We start from the raw sequence: 24,554 nt of genomic DNA, 5'->3' as shown, positions 1-24,554 counted from the left end.
TTTTTGTGTACTGAACAGACCGAGCCATTGCTCCGTTCTTTGTTAAACCATTGAGGAATGTTGACAGCGTAGTTAGCGCCTCCTGCCTCCTGGACTGCAAAATCTCTGGCTCCCTTCCAATGAGTGTTTCCTGGTTTAAGCATGACGGCGAGCTAACCACCAGTGCCAAATACACAGTAGTATTTGCGGAAGGTTCTGCGTCTTTGGCAATAAAACATCTAGACACGAACGATTCTGGCATTTACACTTGCAGGGCCACAAACTCTGCGGGCAGTAAAGAGAGCAGTAGCACTTTGGTTGTAAAAGGTTTGGCGGATCGTTTTGTATTTTCTTCTTGACGTGTCATTTAATGATTCATTCTTCCCCACCACGCAGGTCACACTTTTTACTCTTTGCAATTATTTCTTTTAAACGCCCATTTAGAGCCACCCAGCTTCGTTGTAGAACCAGAGTCCCAAGAAGTGGCACCCGGATCGACGGTGCGTTTGAAGAGTTCCTTAAAAGGAACACCGCCACTCACAATACAGTGGTTTAAGGGTGCCAGTGAGCTGGAAACCGGCGGAGCCTGCTATATTATGACTGAAGCTTTAGCGAGTTACTTGGAACTCTTCGCAGTAAAGCCGTCTGACTCAGGGGACTACATTTGCAAAGTCAGCAACGTGGCTGGTTCAGTTGCGTGCAGTGCAAACTTGTTTGTGAAAGGTTTGCATTCCCTTTCTTTATTGACATCTTTGAGTTATTGGGCTGCTCTCAGTCACACTGGCGCAGCCTTCAAGGTGCCGGTGAACTGAGAAGTTGGCCCATTGTTGCCTTTTAAACTCTTCACCTCTTTCTGTATTCTTAATGCCTCTCTTAAATCCTTAGAACCTGCTACCTTCGTCCAGAAGCCAGAGCCATCACAACTGTTAAAGAAAGGAGATTACGCGCAATTAGATTGCCAAGTAACTGGCACCCCTCAAATAAAAATCACCTGGTTCAAAGGGGACCGGGAAATTCAGGAAAGTGCCAAATACAAGATGTCCTTCGTGGGTTCCAAGGTGACTCTCACACTTATGGGTGTGGCGATTGAAGACAGTGGGGAATATATCTGTGAGGCAAAAAATGATGCCGGCAAAGATATTTGCAGTAGTGTTGTCACAGTCCAAGGTTTGTGTCGAATTTCCCCAGCCCCAATTCCCGCTCCAATTTAGTTGCATCATTAAAAGGTTCCAAAGCTTAATTAATACAAACCACAATCTCTCTCTTGCGCTGTAGAGTCACCTTATTTTAGCAAGGAGTTTGAACCCATGGAAGTACTGAAGGATTCTGATGTTGCGTTGGAGTGCGAGGTGTTGGGTACGCCTCCATTTGAAGTATTTTGGTTGAAGGACAACAAGCCCGTGAGAAGCAGTAGGAGGCACAGAATAAGCATTGAGGATTCATTGATTAGCCTCCACGTTTTCAGGTTTGATGCCTCAGATGTTGGTGAATACCAGTGCAGAGTAACAAACGCGGTAGGAAGCTGCGTCTGCAGCGCTGGGGTGACCCTAAAAGGTTGGTATCAGTGGGGGAAATAGAGCTGAAGTATGTTCTTCTACCTTACACCGTTCTGCCCTCCAGCTGAAACTTACCAAGAGTTTGTTTTTTTTTCCCGATAGAACCCCCGCAATTTGTGAAGAAGATCGAAAACATTAGCTCTCTAAGAGGAGGCAGCGCTGTGTTTCAGGCCGCCTTGAAGGGTTCTTGGCCGATCACAGTGTCTTGGTTGAAAGATAACGATGACGTCATTGAAGATAACAATATCAAAATGACATTTGTGAACAACATGGCAACGCTCCTTGTCAGGTCTATTGAAGTGAAGCATGACGGGAAATATTTCTGTCAGGCTAAAAATGATGCGGGACTTCAAAGATGCTCTGCTTTACTAACAGTGAAAGGTTGGTCCAGCACTGAATGTTTTCAGAGAATGCGAACAATCTCATTTTAATGTGTACGGTGAATATTTTAAAATACACTTGACATACACGTATGTATGCCTTTATTTATCACAGAACCCGCAACAATAACTGACAAGGCCGTGTCAATTGACGTCACTGAGGGAGACCCAGCAACCTTGCAGTGTAGATTTTCAGGCACCAAAGACATTGCAGCCAAATGGTTCAAAGATGGAAAGGCGTTGACTTTGGGCCCGAAATATAAAATCAGCATTACGGATCAAGTCTCCGTCTTAAAGATAGTTCATACGGAAAAGAAAGATAGTGGAGAATACACTTTTGAGGTTCAAAATGATGTTGGACGCAGCAGCTGTACCGCTAGCATTAATGTGCTAGGTTTGTATTGTCTCTCTCTTCCGGCGGGGGGGAGGTTAAAATATATTTGTGCTTTACTTTTTGATACCAGAACTAGCAGTATGGCCAAATGAGCTGACACTTTGTTTTTACTGTGTTGGATAGATCTTATCATACCGCCCAAGTTCACAAAAAAGCTAAAGAAAATGGACAGCATTAAGGGCTCTTTCATTCACTTAGAGTGCATAGTGTCTGGTTCACATCCCATAAGTATCCAGTGGCACAAGGATGACCAAGAGATACCGGCTAGTGAAAAATACAAATATTCTTTCCATGATAACACTGCATTCCTGGAAATCAACCAGCTGGAAGGTTCAGACAGTGGATCTTATACTTGTGAGGCAACAAATAAAGCAGGAAGTAACCAGTGCAGTGGATATTTAACAGTCAAAGGTTTGAGCTTCTTATTCCTTCCCGAGAACAAGACCTTCAATTTATTATTTTGGACTTTTTGATCATAAAATGATTCTTCTCCTACCCTTCTCTTTCCTCCTCTCTTTTACTCTTTGTAGAACCCCCGTATTTTGTTGAAAAACCACAGTCACAAGATGTTATACCCAATGCTAGAGTTCTGTTCAAAGCTCTTGTGAATGGTACCACTCCTATGCAGATAAAGTGGTTTAAGGACAGCAAAGAACTTCTCACAGGAGCCACTCGCTCTGTCTGGAAGGATGATACGTCAAGTGTGCTAGAGCTGTTTTCAGCAAAGACTTCTGATTCAGGGAACTATACCTGTCAAATAAGCAACGATGTTGGGACAGCAACTTGCAAAGCAAACCTGTTTGTGAAAGGTGTGCATTTTTATGCCCTTAATCTCTTGGATTCTGTTTCTTTTTTATTAGAAAAAATATTTCTCGAATGTAAACTGAGTAAATAAAGTCTTGCCTTTTTGTTCATATTTAGAACCACCCAGGTTTATTCAGAAGCCTAGCCCCGTAGTAGTTTTGAGAAAAGGACAATCCACCAGTTTCGAATGCCAAGTAGTAGGCACGCCCGCAATCCAAGTTACATGGTACATGGATGGGAATGAAGTCACTGACCCCTCTAAATATGGCATTGCGTTCGTAGACGGTTTTGCCACTTTCAAAGTAGCCAGTGCGAAAATAGAGGATAGTGGGATTTATGTTTGTGAAGCTCACAACGACGCAGGTAGTGAGAGCTGCAGCATTGAACTGAAAGTGAAAGGTTAGTTATTAGTCTTCCCACCCACCTCTTATTTTTTTTCCCCGCACAGTCATGCGCGGTTTTTTTCTTTTTGTGTTTTACTAAGCCGCTATGTTTTTTCCTCCTGATTTTTTTTTAATAGAACCTCCCACATTCATAAGGGAGTTGAAACCTGCTGAAGTAGTGAAGGGTTTTGATGCCATGCTGGAATGTGAAGTCTCCGGTACTCCTCCATTTGAAGTGACATGGCTGAAGAATAACAAGGAGATTCGCAGCAGCAAAAAATACGCCATGAGCGACAGGGAATCGGTATTCACCCTTGTCATAACCAACTGCGATTTTTCAGATGCTGGGGAATACCAGTGCATTATATCCAATGATGGGGGTAGTTGTTCTTGCAGCACAAGAGTCAGTTTGAAAGGTCAGTTCAGTTACCAAGATAGGGGGGGAAACTCCAAACATTCAGTTTCTTAACTACTTTTTAGTAGCTTAACAAGGATAAAACAATATATTTTGTCATGGCTTCTTTTTGTAAAACCCAGAGCCACCTTCCTTCATAAAGAAGATAGAAAACGTCGCTACCGTTTTGAAAAGTCCCGCTGTTTTTCAATGCACGGTAGCGGGTGCTCACCCTTTATCAGTGTCATGGATAAAAGATGAAAAAATTATCGAGGAAGATGAGAACTTCCATATCACCTTCGAGGACAATGTGGCCACACTGAAAATAAAACGTATCGATATCGGTCACAGGGGGAGGTACACCTGCCAGGCAAAGAATGAGTCAGGAGTTGAAAAATGCTTTGCCTTGCTCTTAGTACAAGGTTTGTGAGCTATGCACTTTCAAGCCTATTTCGTAGAAGTAGTTTAAAAGACACGTGCCCACCGGTAGAGAGAACTATAACGAATCTACACTTTAATTCTTACTGCAGAACCCGCTCAGATAATTGAAAAGACTAAATCAGTTAAAGTGACTGAAAAAGACCCAGTGACCTTGGAATGTACTGTGGCTGGAACACCAGAACTCAAAATGAAATGGTTTAAAGATGGCAAACAGCTTCTGCCCAGTAGATATTACACCATGAGCTTTGACAGTAACGTGGCCAGTTTCAGGATTGAATCGGTAATGAAGGAGGACAGTGGTACATATGCTTTTAAGGTTGAAAATGATTTTGGAAGCAGCACCTGTGAAGCTGTTTTGACAGTTTTAGGTTTGTATTTTGTTTCATTGCATTTTGCTTTCTTTGTGCGGGGCGGGGGGGAATAGCTTCACAAATTCCGGGAGGCAATTGGAGGTGCACGACGTTAACTGTTATGTTTTTGCCATTTTGTTGGGCAGATCAAACAATCCCTCCATCATTTACCAAAAAGTTAACGAAACTAGATCAAGTTCTGGGATCATCTATTCATATGGAGTGTAAGGTTTCTGGCTCACTCCCCATTACTGCTAAATGGTACAAGGATGGAAAAGAAATATATGATAGTGCAAAATACAGGAGCCTATGCCATGAAAATACCGTATCAATGGAGGTTTCTAATCTAGAGTTGACAGATACTGCAAATTACACATGTAGCGTGACTAACGTTGCTGGGAGTGACTCTTGCAGCGCCGTCTTAACAGTGAAAGGTTTGGAACTCTTTACGTCTTCTCTTAACTGTAGTAGATATTGAAAAATACATCTTTTAAAAAATAATTGCCATCTTACGTCTTTGAATAATATTGCGAAAAGTTACCATGTATTTTTTTGCTCTTTATGTGACCCATCATTTTCTTTGAGTACTTAGAATTCTTAGTGTTCTTGGTTGTTCACTTTGGTTTTCAAACATTCTTTCTTCCAAGGATTTAACTACATATTTCTTTCCCTTGAAAACTGTAGAGCCAGCAAGCTTCCTAGTAAAACCTGAAAACCAGCAAGCCGTCCCGAATTCTATGGTGGAGTTTAAGGCTGTGTTGAAAGGAACGCCTCCTTTTGCAATAAAGTGGTTTAAAGAAGATTTGGAACTTGTATCTGGAGCTAATTGTTTTATTGGGATAGAAGGATCAACAGGTTTCTTAACTCTCTATTCGGTGGATATTTCAAAGAGTGGACACTATACTTGCCAAGTTTCCAATGACGTTGGTAGCGATTCTTGTACTGCAACCTTGCTGGTAACAGGTGTGCACATTTACTTGTTTTGTGCTGCTCTCTTCTCGTCTGTCTTTTGTCGATCCCAAGTATTGTTCTTATAAATAGTTCCAAGTTCATTCTTTTTGTGCTTTCTTGATTTTAGAAACTCTTAACTCATGTTTAGTATCGGATTTCTTTCATTTGTTCTTTTTCTCTCTCTCTCTCTTTATTTTTCAATATTCTGAAATCACTCTTTTTTCTGCCCTATTTATTCCACTTTCTTTTTCTTTTTTCTTTTTCTTTTTGTTTCATAGAACCTCCAAAGTTTGTTAAGAAGCTAGAAGCATCAAAAGTAGTAAAACGCGGCGACGCAGCACGATTTGAATGCAAAATAAGTGGCTCTCCAGAAATCCGAGTGGTATGGTACAGAAATGACAATGAAATCATTGCCAGTGAAAAATTCAGGATGTCTTTCAGTGATTCTGTGGCGGTGATTGAAATGAACCATCTCAGTACTGAAGACAGTGGGGATTACATATGTGAAGCTTACAATCCTGCTGGCAGGGCGAGCTGCAGTACTAAGGTTATAGTGAAAGGTTAGAAATCACTCTTCCCCGTACTAGTTTGTACTTCATTTTCTGTGATTCTCCACTCAGACATTCACAAGTGAACGTTGCTTGTTTCTTTTTGTGGGGCAGCCTTTTTCTTCCTGTCCGGTTTTCCCCATGTTCTACCGTATTTCATCGGGGCATGGGCAAGACTTTTTAAAGATGTATCCCTTGCTTCATCCTTCACGGATGTGGAGGCTATTCCCAAGTTACTCCTTCAGTTGCAACCTGGCTCTCAGAATCCTAAAATTTGCTGCCTCATGGCGCAGAAATTTTCAGGACGAGAAATAGAAATCTGATTATTTTTAATTTTACACGACAGTATTTGGTGTTTCTGCGTTCAGCCATATGGAAGTAGCTCCTACTCTGTAATTCTGTTGTTTCCTTTGTTTACATTCGCTAAAAGAGTTGCTATAAAAGCAAGTATCTGTCTGCTTATCAGCCTCCAAAATAGACAGAACTCATTACAGTATGTGCCCAGAAAATCCGGAGAATACAAATCCACTACACGGATTTTCCCCATAAACCATAATCTTGCTGCTACTGTGGTAGCTTTGTAAGAATCCTTTTAATGTTTCTTACGTATAGCCAAATAACTTTGTAACTGCCAACTGCTTTTCTTTTTGTAGAACCTCCTGTTTTTAGCAGGAAGCCTTCCCCAGTAGACATGCTCAAAGGTACTGATGTGAGTCTTGAATGTGAAATTTCTGGAACACCCCCATTCGAAATCACATGGTACAAAGATAAGCGACAAATCCGCAGCAGTAAAAAGTATAAAGTGACATCCAAAAATTACCATGCGAGTATTCACATTCTTAATGTCGACGCCTCAGACATTGGCGAATACCAATGCAAAGCACAGAACGAGGTCGGGAGTGACTCTTGCATTTGCACTGTAAAACTGAAAGGTGAGTTTATTTGCGTAGAATCTGTGACAGGTCCCGCATAGAAGACGCTTATTGATGCTTTCTTACGCGAATGCTGGAGATCTTTACTACAATCACATGTTTCTTGTTCAGAACCACCAAAATTCGTGACGAAAATAAACAGTATCTCCGTTGTGGTTGGTGAACCAGTAGAATTACAAGCAACAGTGGAAGGCTCTCAGCCAATTTCTGTCCAGTGGCTTAAAGACAGGGAAGATGTAGTTAGAGAAAGTGAAAACACGAGGATTACATTTGCGGTCAACGTTGCAACTCTACAGCTGGCAAATGCAGAACCAGGCAGCGCTGGAAAGTATATCTGTCAGATCAGCAATGATGCAGGAACTCGGGAGTGCATGGCTACCTTAACAGTTCTAGGTTGGTAACAAAGGTGATGGTGGGGAGCGTGGGGGTTGGGAGGATACCTGCATCCTTTTAAGAACATAAGAAGTGCCATAGGGGGTCAGACCAAAGGTCCATCTAGCTCAGTATCCTGTCTTCTGACAGTGGCCAATGCCAAGTGCTTCAGAGGGAATGAACAGAACAGGTAATCCTCAAATTATGCATCCCCTGCCCCTCTTTATAAAGTTCAAGGTGCTAGGTGACATGTGGGGTCAACACACCTTTCTGAGTGTGATTTTTAAAACTGAAATGAAAGTGACCTCCTCTTTGTCCCCAACTATTATTGGTCAGGAAACCACTTCATAATTTGGCACCATTCTGAACTTTTATCCTCTGCTCATTCCAGCTGAGAGAGAGAGAGACACTGCTGAAAACGAGGGGAGAAAATGTCACCGCTTTGCTTTACACATATGGTTAGATGTGGAGTCCATACTATTCTTTTCCTCTGTATTTATTTATTTTATTTATATTAGGACAGCACCTAAAGTCCTGAACCAAGATCCTCATTGGGTTGGGCGCTGCACAGACGCATAGTAAGAAATAGTCCTTGCCCCCAAACTTACAGTGTAAGACAGACAAACGGTGGGAGAAAAAAAGTTTCATAAACTCCCCTGACTCAATAGGTTGCAGTTCAATTTGTATTAAATGCAGTCAAAACAGTTATTTGTACTAATGCGGTGGTACAATGTATAGAAAGCTAGAGAGTAAAATGAGTTGTTTACAATGACGGTTGCTCACATCTCCTTCCAGAGCCGGCAATCATTGTAGAGAAGGCAGAACCAATGAGAGTGACGGTGGGAGATGTTTGCACTTTAGAGTGCAAAGTGGCGGGCACTCCCGAACTTTCAGTTGGCTGGTTTAAGGATGGGAAAGAACTGACAAGCAGCCACAAATACAAAATTACCGTCCACAACAAAGTATCTACGCTTAAAATTCTCGATTCGGAAAAGGGAGACAGCGGATTATACACTTTTGCCGTGCAGAACGATGTTGGGAAAAGCAGCTGCACAGCCTCAGTTGATGTATTAGGTTGGTTCGGTAGTTTTTCTTCTGCATTTCGCCAAGCTTTTCTTTAGGAAATGTTCCTGCCTTTTAAACCGTTGTGGATTTGTTACGTTTTCTTACACAGATCGAATCATTCCGCCTTCTTTCACAAGAAAATTAAAAGAAACAAATGGTGTGCTGGGTTCTTCGGTGCTTCTGGAGTGCAAAGTGTCTGGATCGCCACCTATTTCAGTCGCTTGGTTTCAAGATGGAAATAAGATAGTTAGTGGAGAAAAACATCAAACCACGTTTTCGGATAACCTCTGTGTTTTGCAACTGAATTCACTGAACTCATCAGATACGGGAAGTTACACCTGTAAAGCTACTAATGTAGCCGGGTCTGATGAATGCAGAGCCGTATTAAACGTACAAGGTCAGTATGTGATGGCCAATTAGCACTTTGCCGTAAATCTTCTATATAACAGTCCTTCTTTCTTGGAAATGCCTCTTCTTTTCTGAGCATATTTTGGGGGAAAATTTTCATTCGACCATAAAATGTTTTGCTCTCCATCTTCAAATTGTACATGTAAATATGAAGTTTATTTGATATTAACTTGATTTTTTTTTAAAAAAATATATTTATTTAGAACCACCCTCTTTTGTGAAGAAGCCCGAACCCTTGGATGTTTTACCAGGCACAAGCGTAACTTTCACAAGCGTTATCAGAGGAACCCCTCCATTGAAGGTGAACTGGTTTAGAGGGGTCAATGAACTGGTGCTGGGGGATAAATGTAACATGTATTTGGAGGATTCGGTTGCAGAACTGGAGTTGTTTGATATTGGTCCTCTTCAAAGCGGAGATTATACTTGCCTAGTGACTAACGATGCTGGAAAAGCATCCTGTACAGCACATCTTTCTGTAAAAGGTTTGTACAGATTGAAAATTCTCTTTTTTCCTCTAAAATATATACATCTTCGTGCAGTTACACTCAATATTTTCGACTTCTTATTGCTCATTAGAACCCGCAGTGTTTGTGAAGAAATTGAGCGATCACTGTGTTGAGCCAGGAAAGTCCATAGTTCTGGAAAGCACATACACTGGTAGCCTCCCAATCTCGGTTGTATGGAAGAAGAATGGCAAAACTATAACTCAGTCTGAAAAATGCAGCATCATCACAACGGAGAAATCTTGCATTCTGGAAATTCTCAATAGTACAAAAGATGACGAAGGAGAATACACTTGCCATGTTGAGAACGAGGCGGGAGGGGATGTTTGTGAAGCACTAGTGTCTACATTAGGTGTGTTACCACGTTATTTAAATTTTCTTCATCATTCTTAACAGAGCGTCGCTTCTAAGGTATAAATGTTCCTTACTCATTCTATTTGGTTTTTTTAGAACCTCCTTATTTTGTTACACACTTGGGACCTCTGGAAGTGTCAGTTGGAGATTATACAACTTTACATTGCCAAGTTGCTGGAACACCCGAAATTACAGTGTCTTGGTACAAAGGAGATACAAAACTAAGATCTACTCCTGAGTATAAAATGTTCTTTAAAGACAATGTTGCTACTCTAGTTTTTAACAAAGTGGATAACAATGACAGTGGAGAATATATCTGCAAAGCAGAAAACAGTGTAGGAACTGCAACTACAAAGTCTGTCTTAACAGTTCAAGGTGATGATTATTATGTTAGCTTGTTCAAAACTACTCTTTTTTAGCTCTTTCTTGCAAAACTTTAAGTATAGAAAAATATCACACAAAGCATATTTATAACATACTTGGGTTTTTTTACAGCGCGCAAACTTCCGCCTTCCTTTGCAAGGAAATTAAAGGACATTGAACAAACGGTTGGCTTACCAGTTAAATTTACCTGTCGTCTAAATGGCTCAGAACCTATTAGCGTGACTTGGTATAAAAATGGTGTACCTTTAAGAGATGACCATAATGTGCAAAGCTCATTCGTAGATAATGTAGCGATTCTCCAGCTGTCTCAGACTGAGATGAGCCACACGGCACAATACTCTTGCACAGCTACCAATGCCGTTGGAACTGCTACCTCTAGCGCTAGGCTCACAATCTCAGGTTCGTTTGCTCTTGAATCTTTTAATATTTAAAGCACGGTCTAATTTTTTGTTCTTTGTACGTGAACTGATATCGACAATGTTTGATGACTCTTTCCGTTGGAATACAAAGCAATCCGTATTCTATTGTTACTTTTAATTTCTAGAACCCAAGCAACCTCCCTTCTTTGATATAACACCTGCATCCATGGAAGTTCCTATTGGAGAAAGTGCTGATTTTGAATGTCATGTTACTGGAGCCCAACCAATCAATGTCACCTGGGCAAAAGATGGCAGAGAGATCCGAACAGGAGGAAACTATAATATTACCTTTATAGCAAACACAGCTCACCTGAGAATTCTGAGAGCAGGCAAAGGAGACTCTGGCCAGTATACCTGCCAAGCTAGCAACGAAGTGGGAAAAAACTTTTGCTCGGCCCAACTTAGCGTCAAAGGTACTGGTATCAAGTAGGCCTTATTAGTGTGGTTTTCTTGGGAGAAAAGTGGTTGATTTTTTTATTTTTATACCTTCTGAGTCTTCAGATGTTGGAGGTAAACTGAGAGGATCTTTTCAAACTACAAACGTTAAACTGTGGCTATCATAGATTTTAAGTCTTCATCTTGTTCTTCATGCTGCAATGTGTGAGAGCGTAAATTTTGTATATATGCAAACGCGTTAATTTCTCCCTTAATTCCTCTTGATATTATACATGTTATATGTAGGTTTACCTATTATCTTCCGTGTTCTTTTTCTAAGTTTGATGGAGTTCTTTGATTATTGATTTCATTTTTAATCTAGAATATGGTGACACTTTTATGTAGCGATGTTTGGAATATTTTTGTAGATAAAATAGCAAACTGATAAAACATAGAAATTAAAAAAGGTAGTGTCATTTTTATTTTATATTTTAGGGCAGTAAATGGTCGCCAGTTAAGTTTTCAACTTTAATGGATATTTCACTTACCTTTTATGGATGGGTGAACTACACTGGAGTATGAACCATCCAGGCTCTTCACCCCAAAACCTGCATGGAATTATTTTTAGGTTTAAAATTGTGTAGATATGTATACAGAGGGAGAGCCTGCACGTTTATATTCACATAAATTTTGGCCCCGCTGAAGCCAATGACAAAATTCCCATTGACTTCATTGGGGCCTGGATTTTCACCTCAGATGTCGTTCATGCTTTGGAGCATCTCCTTTGGGCTCAGTGGAGTGTTTCCGCATTTCCACCTGTGTAGCTGGGAACATAATTTAGCTCTAGATATTGTTTCTATCTTCTTCTCCCTTCCTTTAATCATTGGAAGGCAAGCCTAATTTACTTTTGTCCCTATGGTATTCTAGCAAGTTACAAAATTCTTATCCTCTCCAGGGCGCTTATTCTGCACAATCCTTTTGACAAATGAGAAAAACTGAATGTTGAACGTTGTTGTTTATTTATATTTATTGATTTCGTTTATAGAAGCGCCAAAGTTTGTTAAGAAACTAGAAGCTTCAAGATTCGTGAAACAGGGGGATTCAGTTCAACTTGAATGTAAAATAAGTGGCTCCCCTGAAATCAAAGTTGTGTGGTACAGGAATGACACTCGGATCCACGCTAGTGAGAAATACAGGATGTCATTCAGTGACTCTGTGGCAGTTCTCACCATTACTGATGCGAACGTTGAAGACAGTGGCGATTACATTTGTGAAGCCCACAATTCTGCTGGTACTGCAAGCTGCAGTACTGTCGTCACAGTAAAAGGTTAGAAGCCTTTATTTCACTTTTCTTTTCTTATTTCCTTCCATTCTTACGCAGCTCCTTTACCTAACCTACTGTGCACCCTGTAATAGTAAAATCAATCTAAAGAACGGCTTCAAAAGATTGCTCAGTCCTGCTTCCATCGCAGTAAATAGCAAAACACTTGGAGCAAGATCCCATCCTAACCCAAATGACTGTGTGTATCACACATTGGTGGTATTAGTAGCTGCAGTATTTAGAGAACCCAGTCGGGGGCACATAGTGCAAGGGGCTGTATAAACACTCAGTAAGAAGACAGTCTCTTCCATAAAGACCTTCGATCCTTGGCTAATGACAAGATGCAACAGGTGAATGGAACGAACAGATAGATGAGATGATAGGACAAGGAGGAGAAAAAAACAGGAGTAGGACCACCACGTTGTTTTGGTGTAAAGTAGTTGGGTATTCCTCGTAGCCAGTTCTCTACCTACTCTCTGTAAGCGGTCAGAGTTGTGAGAGTATCGTGGCAGAAATGGAATGTGAATAGGCATTCACGGGGTAGCGGATTTATCAATTTTGGGGAGCTGTGTCATGCATCAGGGCAGTATGGGAAAGAACGTAGGCGTGGCTGGGAGAGGCGGACTGGCAGCAAGGTCCAGAAATTCTAGAAGAGAGGAAGCTGCAGTGAACAAAGTTAATAGATCCGATCGTAGGGCGGGCTGATGTGAAGTGTTTTGAAGGTCAGGCTAAGACAAGCCCATCCTTATTAACATCCTCTGTTTGGGAAACTGAATAGGATTTCTGAATTCAAAGTATTTGCATAGGTATCAAATTTCTATACTAGGAATTTACAGATGCAGAAATAGATATGACCTCAATGTGAACTGTTAGCCGCTCAGCACTTTGGAAAGCTAGGCCACTTTTAGAGGTTTAAATATGACTTTACGAGCATAACCTTTTAGGCTCCTATTTCTGAAAATCTTTGCTCCTGTTGTTAACGAGAAACCTATCCAGACACACTATAGGCTCTGATGTTATTCTTTTTTTATAGAACCTCCTGTTTTTAGCAAAAAACCTACCCCAGTAGACACACTTAAAGGTTCGGATGTTGTCATTCAGTGTGAAATTTCTGGAACCCCACCATTTGAAGTAGCCTGGTTCAAAGACAGGAGGCAAGTCAGAAGCAGTAAGAAGTTCAAAGTTACATCTAAAGACTTCACAGCCAGCGTTCACATTCTTAACCTTGAAGCTTCAGACACTGGGGAGTACCAATGCAAAGCCATGAATGAGGTGGGAAGTGACACTTGTGTTTGCGCTGTGAAATTCAAAGGTTTGTATAAAGGAGCAGACGCAGCATTCACGTTTTCTTTTCTTGGCATTGTAGCTATTTCTCTCTCAAGCTGACTGACATATTTACTATGACTCTCTTCCCATCATTAGAACCTCCGAGATTTGTTCAGAAGTTAAGTGATACTGTAGCCTTTGTGGGGGAACCGACCGCCCTGCAGGCTATGGTGGAAGGCTCTCAACCTATTTCGGTTCTGTGGCTTAAGGATAAAGGCGAAATCATCAGAGAAAGCGAAAATGTCCAGATTTCCTTTATGGATAATATTGCTACCCTAGAGCTCGCAACCACGGAGGGAGCCAATGTTGGAAAGTACATCTGCCAGATCAAAAATGACGCAGGGATGAGGGAGTGCTCGGCATTTTTACAAGTATTAGGTTGGTAAAAGCTTCTAGCCCACAATAAAAAATAAAATGGTGTGCTCCGTGTAATCATACTTCCCGGACATAAAAGCAGCTTTCGATAATTTGCTATTTCATTATGAATTTTCGCCTTTACCATGAGATTTTACCGATTAGACGGCTTTTTCTTCTTTCAGAACCAGCAGTAATTTTAGAGAAGCCAGAACCGATGTCAGTTACGGCTGGGAATTCTTTTACATTAGAGTGCACAGTGGGTGGAACACCGGAACTCATTACAAAGTGGTTTAAGGATGGACGAGAACTACAGAGCGGCCGCAAATATCAAATCACCTTTTCCAACAAAGTAGCTACACTGAAAGTTCCTTCTGCGGACGCGGGAGACAGGGGACTGTATACATTTGAAGTGAAAAACGAAGTTGGTGAAAGTAGCTGTACCTCTTCGGTTGATGTTTCAGGTTAGCTGGCTACTACCTTCGTTGTCACTTAGTGCTGTCTTCTCTTTTAATAGACCTTTCCCTTTTTAATTAAAAACCAACCAACCAACCCGTGGTTTTGTCGCCTTTTTCTACGCAGATCGCATTGTCCCTCCTTTTTTCACAAGGAAGTTAAAGGAAACATGCGGGGTGCTGGGTTCCTCAGCGCTGCTGGAGTGCAAAGTTTCTGGCTCACCACCCATTTCAGTTGCCTGGTTCCAAGATGGAAATGAGATTGTTAGTGGAGACAAATATGAAGTCTCCTTTTCAGACGACGTCTGTGGTTTGAAACTGAATGCACTGGACTCATCAGATACTGGACCTTACACCTGTGCCGCGGCAAATGCCGCTGGATCTGATGAATGCAGTGCCTTTTTGATCGTACAAGGTCAGTAAAAGATGGCCAAGGTGCCGTAGGCAAAATGCTTCCTCCATTTGCTGCTATTTCTTCCTTCGCAATTTTCGGGCCGCCTATAAATCTTCAGCCAAACGCTGATTTGGTTTTCATCTTCAAACGTAACGGGCATACTAATTTGTCTCTGTGTCTTAACTTCTTTATGTATATGTAGAACCACCCTCATTTGCGAAGACACCCGATCCCGTGGAAGTTCTACCTGGGACGAGTGTAACATTCACAAGTCTCATAAAAGGAACGGCTCCGTTCAAAGTTAACTGGTTTAGAGGCATCAGGGAACTTGTGTCAGATAGTACCTGCAACATCTCTTTGGAGGATACAGTTGCAGAACTGGAATTGTATGAAGTAGAACCACTCCACAGTGGAGATTACACCTGTCGAGTCACTAATGATGCTGGCAGTGTGTCTTGTACCACTCATCTTTTTGTAAAAGGTTTGTCTCGTTTGCTGCTATTGGTCTTATTCTTATGTATTTGTGTGTGCGCGCGCAAAGATTTGTGAATATTTCCCCCCTCTTCTATTTGACTTTTTGCCTTCCATTTTGTAGAGCCAGCGACCTTTGTGAAGAAATTAAGCGATTTCAGTGTAGAGCAAGGGAAATCCATACTTCTGGAAAGCACGTACAAAGGAACTCCTCCTATTTCAGTGACATGGAAGAAGAATGGCTTCCACATAACACAGTCCCCGAGATGTAGTATAACTACTACCGAAAAATCGGGCATACTGGAAATTCCTAACAGCACAAAAGATGATGAAGGGCAATACACATGCGAGGTTGCCAATGATGCTGGAGCAGACATTTGCCAGGGACAAATATCAATCCTAGGTGTGTTGCTATCTCAGATTCCATAACCACTCTTGTATTAATAATGGTCATTATAAGACTTGCTCTCTTTTCTGTGATGCTGATTGCGATCATTTGTGCTTTAGAACCGCCTTATTTTGTTACACACTTGGAACGTGTGGAGGTGACAGTCGGGGAGTCCGCATCTTTTCAGTGCCAAATTGCTGGGACCCCGGAAATCAAAGTCTCCTGGTACAAAGAAGATACTAAATTAAGATCGACCCCTGCTTATAAAATGTACTTCAAAAATAATGTGGCCACGCTAGTTTTCAGCCGGGTGGAGAGCAGTGACCTTGGAGAATACGTCTGCAAAGCAGAAAACAGTGTTGGCTTTGCTTCTTCCACAGCTCTGCTCACTGTTAAAGGTGATGGGTTCATTTCATTACAAGCTTATGGTAAATGCAAATTGTTTCCAGGTTGGCAGGATGCCTTATCTCCTACTTATTTTCTTGCAGACCGTAAGTTTCCACCGACCTTTGCAAGAAAACTAAAAGACATTCAGGAAACTGTTGGTTCCCCCGTTACCTTTGATTGTCGCATAAATGGCTCGGAACCTATTCAGGTGTCATGGCATAAGGATGGGGTGCTATTACACGATGATGCTAACGTGCAAGCAACATTCTTAAATAACGTAGCGACTCTTCAGATCTTGCAGACCGACATGGCTCACTGCGGCCAATACTCGTGCTCAGCTCACAATGCTCTTGGCACTGCTTCTTCCAGTGCCAAGCTCCTTCTCACAGGTTGGTAGCTGCTTAATCTTGTCCTGGCCATTGGCTTTAAAGAAGCAGAAGACCCTGCGTTGTTGCTAATGCCAAACGATAGGATTCCGTGGCGGTGAAGCAGCAGCTGTGAGAGTTATGTTGTTTCTTTCCATTTTTAGAGCATCTGAGACCTCCTGTCTTTGATGTGAAACCTGAACCTATTGAGGTGGCTCTTGGAGCAAGTGGTTCCTTTAAATGCCACGTCACCGGATCGGCGCCATTAAAAGTCACTTGGGCAAAAGAGAACAGAGATATCCGTCCTGGGGGCAACTACAAGATCACCCTGGTGGAAAATACAGCCAGCTTGACGGTTCTAAAAGTAGGCAAAGGAGACTCTGGACTATACACTTGTTCTGCGAGCAACAATGCTGGAAAGGATTCTTGCGCCGCCCAGCTAAGTGTGAAAGGTATTTAAGAAATGCAATGCTTTGTCGTCTTCCTGCCAAGCGTTTTACCATGTTAAAGAAACAAAACAATGCCAAGCTTCTTCTTCTATCTTTGAAACTGTGCAAAACTGAAGGCATTCAATCGACTTAAAATGAGACCCTTTGTTTTCCTAATTTTCACCTTGATATTTTTTTAGGATTGAATCATATTGCATCTTGATCACTGACGCCGATGGCTGAGCAAAATCCCTTTACTTCCTAAAGGCAAATTCTCCTCTCCCACACCGAGAGTCTCAATATGAAAAATTGAGCAGCTGACAGTAGCCTGGGGTAGAAACATTTTTCCCCACCAGCACTCTGCTCACCTGTATAGTATGTGGTTTCTTCAAGCTACATATCTCTACATTTATTATCAGAATAATCTACCCTGGTGTAAACTACACCGGTACATTAGGGATTTTTACCGCTACGATTTCCTTCATGTGGGCAGGGCCTTTGGGTTTATGTTCTGGATCTGTAATTCCCATTGATCCTTAGACTTGATGAGTTTAGATTCTCTTGTGTCTTCATAAGGACGTTGTATTTTTTTCCTTAAAGATAATTTTAGATAGTATTAACAAGTAATTAGTTCTAATCTTCTGCCTTAAAAATGTGTATCTGGAAGGCACTTTAGTGAATTTACATCTGGTTGCAGAATGAGTAACTGAAACTCCTCTGTGATCAAAACAACCACACAATGACATTATTTTGATTTATAATTTTCAAGGAATGAATAACAATCATACAGGAAAATGCATTGTTATATGGCAAATATAAGCCCCATTTCAACCAGGAGCGAAAGAGAATGTCTAAATTTAAACAGGCGCATTCAGTGAAACTCACATTCTTGACCTTTGCTAGACCTTTGTTGACTCAGGTCCTTAATACTGATAGTGTTCTTCTTTTACACCAAGTGTTAAACACTCTGCAGACAAAGCGCATTATTTATTTCCATTTGCCGAGACGGCTACCATGAACAGAAACATTACCACCCTCTAAATTTTGCAATAAAGATTGGTTAAATACATGTATTGCTGAAATGTATTTATATTAATAGACACGTCTTTGATATACATGCTGAATTCCCTACACAATATAGCGATGGCATCAGAATTAATAAGATATAAATATCTTGGTCAATTGCCATTTAGTGCAAACACCTGTCTTAATAATAGGTGTTAGCTTAGTTGTTTCGAACACGTTGCGTCTCTTGCACATTTATTTTCTTGCCCTCATAGCTCTAATCATTACTTACAAATCAGTTTTGTACAAAAGCGGCAGAAAGAGACCGATAGCAGAAAAGTAAAATCAGATAAACTAAATGTGAAAGCTTAAACAGAGGCTTTATACAGAATTAATGTACTTTTGCCCGAAAGGCAGATCAAGAAACCGAGGTTAGCCATATACATATACGCTAGGACTAAGCTACACAGCATACACATACACGCCAGGTATCGATATACTAAATAATATAGCAGAAACGGATATAGAATTCCCTTCCATACATATAACGTAGACAGAATTCGATATAAATTTCTGCCATGGTCAAGGTCACAAATCAACTGAAATCTAGTTTGGAACTTCCGAAGAGCAGATTTAGCTGCAAATTTGGCATTTTAAGACGCTGTCACCCACAGTAAGAGTTGAATATTTCAGTGAATCACGTCAATATACATGTAGTTTTCCTGCAGTAGCTGTTTGAAAGTCTGGTTATGTGATATATAACCTATTGTAAGTTACATATATGGCAATTCAATAAACAATAATTTTTGTGTAAAATAAATATGTAGTAATCTCTCCAAGGAACTCGGGACATCATTCTATGTACACAAACCATTGGCAAAGACGCACAAAGAAACTTCCCTGCTTTTGTTTGCTATGTATGCCATGTGTTGATTTTTGTCCTGGTGATACCAGATATATCACAGGCTAGTGTAAATTCAAATTCTGTAGATATTTCTACTCTTCCCCCACAACCCAAAATAGTGTACGCTGTTGGTTAGATATTTCACTGAGGGAATATTTTAATGGATCAGTGCAGTTTAGTGAAACATCTTGTTGTCCTTTGGTTTCATAGAACCACCACGGTTTATTAAGAAGCTAGACTCCTCTAGAGTTGTGAAACAGCATGATTCCACTAGATATGAGTGCAAAATAGGCGGCTCTCCAGAAATCAAAGTCATCTGGTACAAAGATGAAACTGAAATCCACGACAGCGAAAAATACAGAATGTCCTTCATTGAGTCCATGGCAGTCATTGAAATGCACAATCTCAGTGTGGAAGACAGTGGAGACTACACTTGTGAAGCTCGCAATGCAGCAGGGGCTGCAAACACCAGTACTTCGTTGAAAGTGAAAGGTCAGAACCCTGCTCCTCCCGTTTTTGTCGGTTCCTTCTTTTAATCTGCCGTGGAAGGTTAATAAATCTTCTCTTCAGTCAGATAGGCGAGTGCTGCCTTCTGAGAACGCAGACTATGGATTTTACCAGAGTTCTATGACATGGCTCTTATTGTGACTTGTGTCTTTACTCTTCCATTATCAGTCCAACATAGTGATAAAGTTTACTGTTTAAATGTTCGTTTCTCTGTTATGTCCCCAACTGAATTAACAGAAACTCAAACTTCTTCTTTTCATAGAACCCCCTGTTTTCAGCAAGAAACCCCATCCAGTTGAGACTTTGAAAGGTTCTGATGTCCATCTTGAGTGTGAGCTTTGCGGCACTCCTCCGTTCCAAATTTCCTGGTATAAGGACAAAAGAGAAATTAAAAGTAGCAAGAAGTACAAAATCATGTCTGAGAACTACCTTGCTAGCATTCACATCCTTAGCCTGGGTGACTCAGATGTCGGCGAATGTCACTGTAAGGCCGTGAATGATGTAGGAAGTGACACTTGCATTTCCTCTATAACGCTAAGAGGTTTGTTTAATGATTTACACATCATCTATATTCCCAGCATGGTGTCATCCTCGTCACACTCCTCGTGCACTCTCCTTGCGGTTTTAACATGACGTATCTTCTCTTCACCAGCACCACCCATTTTTGTGAAGAAGCTCAGTGATTTCACTGCTGTAGTTGGAGACCCAGTTGAACTGCAGGCCACAGTAGAAGGTGCCCAGCCCATTTCTGTTCTGTGGCTGAAAGACAAAGGGGAAATCGTTAGAGAAAGTGAAAATCTTTGGATTTCCTATTCAGAAAACGTTGCAACTCTACAGATTGGAAATGCGGAACCAGCCAGTGCTGGAAAATACATCTGTCAGATCAAAAATGACGCTGGAGTTCAGGAGTGCTTTGCCACTCTGTCAGTTCTAGGTTGGTAACAAGGAAACAAAACAATATAGAATGATATTTTAACCTCACTTAACAAACTGATTGCATCTCCTGTCCTGTCATCAAACATGGCTGTGATTTGCATCTCATTTCAGAACCTGCAGTCATTGTAGAGAAGCCCGGCGCAATGAAAGTCACCTCTGGAGACTCTTGTACTCTAGAATGCACAGTGGACGGCACACCGGAGCTTACTACTAGGTGGTTTAAGGATGGGAATGAGCTGTCTACTGATCACAAATACAAAATTAGCTTCTTCAACAAAGTGTCTGGGCTTAAGATCCTGAATGCAGTAGTAGAAGACAGTGGGGAGTATACTTTTGAGGTGAAAAACAGTGTTGGTCAAAGCAGGTGCACAGCTTCAGTGCGTGTTTCAGGTTAGTTGATTAATGTGTGAATTGTCTTTGATTCTTACAATTTCTTTAGAAGGCGTCAAGGCTGATCATTCCCCACTCTGGCATTTGGAATGCAGAAGGTGGGTGACCCCCAAGGATTTTAAAAATTAATACTGGCTACTCCAGGCTTGTATTAAACTCCCAAGGTTACAGCTTCTCTCTGACTTTGGATAGGTAGATGCTGCCACCACTCAAGTGCAAAAAAACCCCTTGGGATCCAGAAAGGCCCACTTGGAAATTCCTCCCTGTGGGGTACCCTCAAGTCCTTCCCCTCCCCCACCCCAGGAAGAACTGAGAAAGAAAACAAAGGAAATCAGCTGTTGCCACCAGCTAATTAAAGAACTTAGGCACACCTCTTAGTACATAAAAATTCAATCCATTTCTTTAAAAGGTACATTTTATTAAAAACAAAAAAGAAGAAAATACATTTGGAATTTAGGCTTTTTGCTAGATTTGAATAGAACCACTTATAAAGATTAAGCATCAAAATAACTTTCTTGAGGTCCAACTTAAAGGTTACAAGCAAAACAAAAGCACCTGGGGTTAGCTCAGGGGAGCCCAGGAGCCTTACAAAATAAAAGAAATAAACCTAATCATGTTTCCTAAACATTTCCTGATCTACTTACATATCTGCGGTTTCAAATAAGTAGTTCTAGGTATGAGCTGATGATTTTTCATACCTAGCTTAAAGCTTGCTATAGCATTGCTGCTCCTCTCTCCAGAGAACAACCACAGATAGACAAAGGGAAAGTTTTTCCAATTGTAAAAAGTTCTAGTCCTCCCATTGGCTCTTTTGGTCAGGTGCCCACTCTCTTCCTTTTACCTGTGGACTTGTTATCCCTTTACAGGTAAAGGGAGAACAGCTACTAACAGGGATTTTATAGCTAATTGGCTAGCTGGGTGTCCATAAAAGGAAGCTGCCCCCCCCCCCCTTTATTTATCACAATGCCTTACACAACACGCTGCTTCCTTCGGTGTTACGTCAGGCTGCTGCCACTCTGGGAAGACTCATGGCTAATGTGACCTTAGGCACCCCAGGTGGGCCCGCTAGTGTTGTGGAGATCATGGAGGCAGGGAGTCGGTTGAACCATTTTTCACCCGTCACGAAGATGAGGCTGTGGCTTGGGCTCAGTCTGGTCAACTGAGTCTTCCTGTCCCAGATGGTGCAGTACTGTTCTTCTCCTTATGAGGAAGTATTGAAAAAATAAAAGCAGAGAGGCGACCCTCAGAGCGCGTGAGCGACAGCATAAGAAAGTAGCCTCCAACACGTTCTTATCTTCTCTCAGTACCTCAGGCCCCAGTGGGTTGAATTGTAGGCCTGTTTTGGATTCTCCCAAGCCAACGTAGGTGTGCCAGAGGAAAGTGCGGTGTTTCTGCTAGATGCCTGGAAACCATCTCCCTTTTAAGTTATAGAATTATAAATAGCTGTGTTTTATCCTATACAGATCGCATTATACCGCCTTCTTTCACAAGAAAACTGAAAGAAACCAATGGTCTGTTAGGTTCCTCTGTCGTTCTGGAGTGCAAAGTATATGGGTCACCACCCATTTCTGTTTCCTGGTTCCATGACGGATATGAGCTCACCAGTGGAGACAAGTATCAGACGACCCTTACAGACAATGCTTGCTCTTTGAAAGTGAATGCACTAAAGGAATCTGATATGGGAACTTATTCATGCACAGCTACTAATATAGCCGGATCCGATGAATGCAGTGCATATTTGACTGTTAGAGGTTAGTATCTAGGACAAGGCAGGTCTTCCAGATATAAACTACTTTCTTTGTGGGTTGCTTACATTTTTGGGTCTGTTTATGAGAGTCTAATAGCCTGTGTTTCCTATGGGAATATTTTACTCTCCCTCAAAGTGCACTTCTCTTTTATGTGTGTCTTCAGAACCTCCTTCTTTCGTGAAGAAACCTGATCCCCTGCAAGTTTTATCTGGGGCAAATATAACTTTTACCAGCATCCTAAAGGGCACCCCTCCGCTGGATGTTAAATGGTTCAAAGGTAGCGTTGAGCTAGTACCGGGACATAGATGCAACATCTCCTTAGAAAATTCAGTTGCACAGCTGGAGCTGTTTGACGTACAGTCACTCCAAAGTGGAGACTACACCTGTCTGGTCACTAATGAGGCTGGCAAAGTTTCTTGTACAACACAACTCTTTGTAAAAGGTTTGTCCGGCTTGCAATTACATACATTTCTTAAAAAAAAATCTCTTGGTGTCAACTTTTAACTTTTATCTTCATAATGTTCACTATAGAACCAGCCAAATTTGTGAAAAAAATGAATAATCTCAGTGTAGAGAAAGGAAAGCCAATAATTCTGGAATGCACGTACTCTGGTACCCCTCCGATTGCAGTCTGGTGGAAGAAAAACGGATTCGAAGTAGCTCATTCTGAAAAATGCATCATCACCACCACGGAAACATCCGCCCTACTGGAAGCTCCCAGTAGTAAAATAGAAGATCAGGGGCAGTACACTTGCCACATTGAGAATGATTCTGGACGAGATCTTTGTCAAGCTGAGGTCTCAGTATTAGGTGTGTCCTCATTCCCAAAAGGTCCTTTTTATTCTACTAGTCATTGTGACGTTTAAATTTTGGAATTAATCAAGTGTCTTTGTTCTTTAGAACAACCTTATTTTGTTACACCCTTGGAACCTGCTCAGGTGACAGTTGGGGATTCTGCGTCATTACAATGCCAAGTTGCTGGCACACCGGAAATTATTGTATCATGGTACAAAGGCGATACAAAACTAAGAGCAACTCCTACCTCTAAAATGCACTTTAAGAACAACGTTGCCACTTTGGTTTTCGGCCAGGTGGATAGCGGTGATAGTGGGGAGTATATCTGCAAAGCAGAAAACAGTGTTGGAGAAGCTTCTTCATCAGCTTTGCTTTCTGTTCAAGGTGAATAATTCATGTTAACACATTTAAAAGGTTCTTAGGGACATTCTGTACCTCTACCTGACCAGCTAGAGATCACTTTTGTCTAAAATTCCCTCAGCATTGATTATCTGCCACTTGTGAAAGTCTGGCTGGAAAGTCATTCTCAATACCAATCTTTAGTTAACCAGCTTTAACCAGCGCGCTCTCTAACAGATACAGGCTTCTGATTCTTCCCCTTCAGAACAGGGCATTCTTCCAGACCTTTCCAATGTAGAAAATGTGAGACTATTAATCAAAACTTTAAAACCAGATTGACCGGTCGTCCAGAGCTCTCTCTTGACTCCAACCCCCAAGCGAAATGATCTAACAAATAGTCTCCTTGATTCTTTGTGGGCCTTTTACTGTTTGATATTAGGTAACATGGTTGAAAACAATGACTGAATCTATCATTATCCTCCTGTAAATCTGCCCAATCTATACCACAATACAGTATCTTCTTAGGCAGTGCCAACTGGAGAATTCACCAAAGCTGGATAACTTCCCAAAACTTTCATTGTGCAATACTTCTTTCCTTGCAGAGCGTAAACTTCCTCCTTCATTCACACGAACTTTGAGAGACATTCATGAAACTATTGGTTTACCAGTTACATTTGATTGCGGCATAACTGGCTCAGATCCTATTGAAGTATCCTGGTCTAAAGATGGCGTACCTATCCGAGATGGCTACAATGTGCAGACCTCCTTCTTAAATAACGTAGCAACTCTCCAGTTTTTGCAGACTGACAAGAGCCTTGCTGGGCAATACACTTGTACAGCTTCCAATGCTATTGGAACTGCTTCTTCCACTGCCAGGCTCGTGCTTACAGGTTGGTTGGTTATGAAATAATTTCCCTTTAACGTCACCAGGTCATTTTTTCATTTCCATCTCAACTTAAAACTATAGGTGCAACATTTATTTATTTAACAATATGCTTTAAACTAATGGAGCTCTTAAAAGCTATATGCGTTTTTCTGTTTCTTTCACT

At 41.3% G+C, this 24,554-nt stretch overlaps 1 protein-coding gene across 1 annotated transcript in view; it reads left to right on the top strand.

Moving 5' to 3' along the window:
* TTN (titin) overlaps nt 1–24,554 on the top strand; it is a gene marked incomplete at its 5' end in the record, with an annotated part of 307,317 nt that overhangs the window by 68,501 nt on the left and 214,262 nt on the right. Inside the window, 30 exons of the mRNA XM_084642843.1 lie at nt 19–306; nt 424–702; nt 865–1,146; nt 1,255–1,533; nt 1,638–1,916; nt 2,031–2,263; nt 8,513–8,567; nt 8,659–8,946; nt 9,161–9,439; nt 9,534–9,812; nt 9,911–10,189; nt 10,310–10,597; nt 10,743–11,030; nt 12,038–12,319; nt 13,347–13,625; nt 13,736–14,017; nt 14,179–14,457; nt 14,576–14,863; nt 15,045–15,323; nt 15,438–15,716; nt 15,821–16,477; nt 16,618–16,905; nt 19,001–19,282; nt 19,560–19,838; nt 19,950–20,231; nt 20,345–20,623; nt 22,087–22,374; nt 22,903–23,181; nt 23,272–23,550; nt 24,108–24,395. Of these exons, the coding sequence (XP_084498969.1) occupies nt 19–306; nt 424–702; nt 865–1,146; nt 1,255–1,533; nt 1,638–1,916; nt 2,031–2,263; nt 8,513–8,567; nt 8,659–8,946; nt 9,161–9,439; nt 9,534–9,812; nt 9,911–10,189; nt 10,310–10,597; nt 10,743–11,030; nt 12,038–12,319; nt 13,347–13,625; nt 13,736–14,017; nt 14,179–14,457; nt 14,576–14,863; nt 15,045–15,323; nt 15,438–15,716; nt 15,821–16,477; nt 16,618–16,905; nt 19,001–19,282; nt 19,560–19,838; nt 19,950–20,231; nt 20,345–20,623; nt 22,087–22,374; nt 22,903–23,181; nt 23,272–23,550; nt 24,108–24,395 (8,565 nt within the window). The remainder of the gene's footprint in view (nt 1–18; nt 307–423; nt 703–864; nt 1,147–1,254; nt 1,534–1,637; nt 1,917–2,030; nt 2,264–8,512; nt 8,568–8,658; nt 8,947–9,160; nt 9,440–9,533; nt 9,813–9,910; nt 10,190–10,309; nt 10,598–10,742; nt 11,031–12,037; nt 12,320–13,346; nt 13,626–13,735; nt 14,018–14,178; nt 14,458–14,575; nt 14,864–15,044; nt 15,324–15,437; nt 15,717–15,820; nt 16,478–16,617; nt 16,906–19,000; nt 19,283–19,559; nt 19,839–19,949; nt 20,232–20,344; nt 20,624–22,086; nt 22,375–22,902; nt 23,182–23,271; nt 23,551–24,107; nt 24,396–24,554) is intronic.

The sequence above is a fragment of the Lepidochelys olivacea genome (genome assembly GCF_965140295.1).
Source record: "Lepidochelys olivacea isolate rLepOli2 genome assembly, chromosome: 11".
In the NCBI taxonomy this organism is placed as follows: domain Eukaryota; kingdom Metazoa; phylum Chordata; order Testudines; family Cheloniidae; genus Lepidochelys; species Lepidochelys olivacea.
Note: the sequence above shows the minus strand (reverse complement) of the source record. Positions and strands in the feature narration are given on the sequence as shown.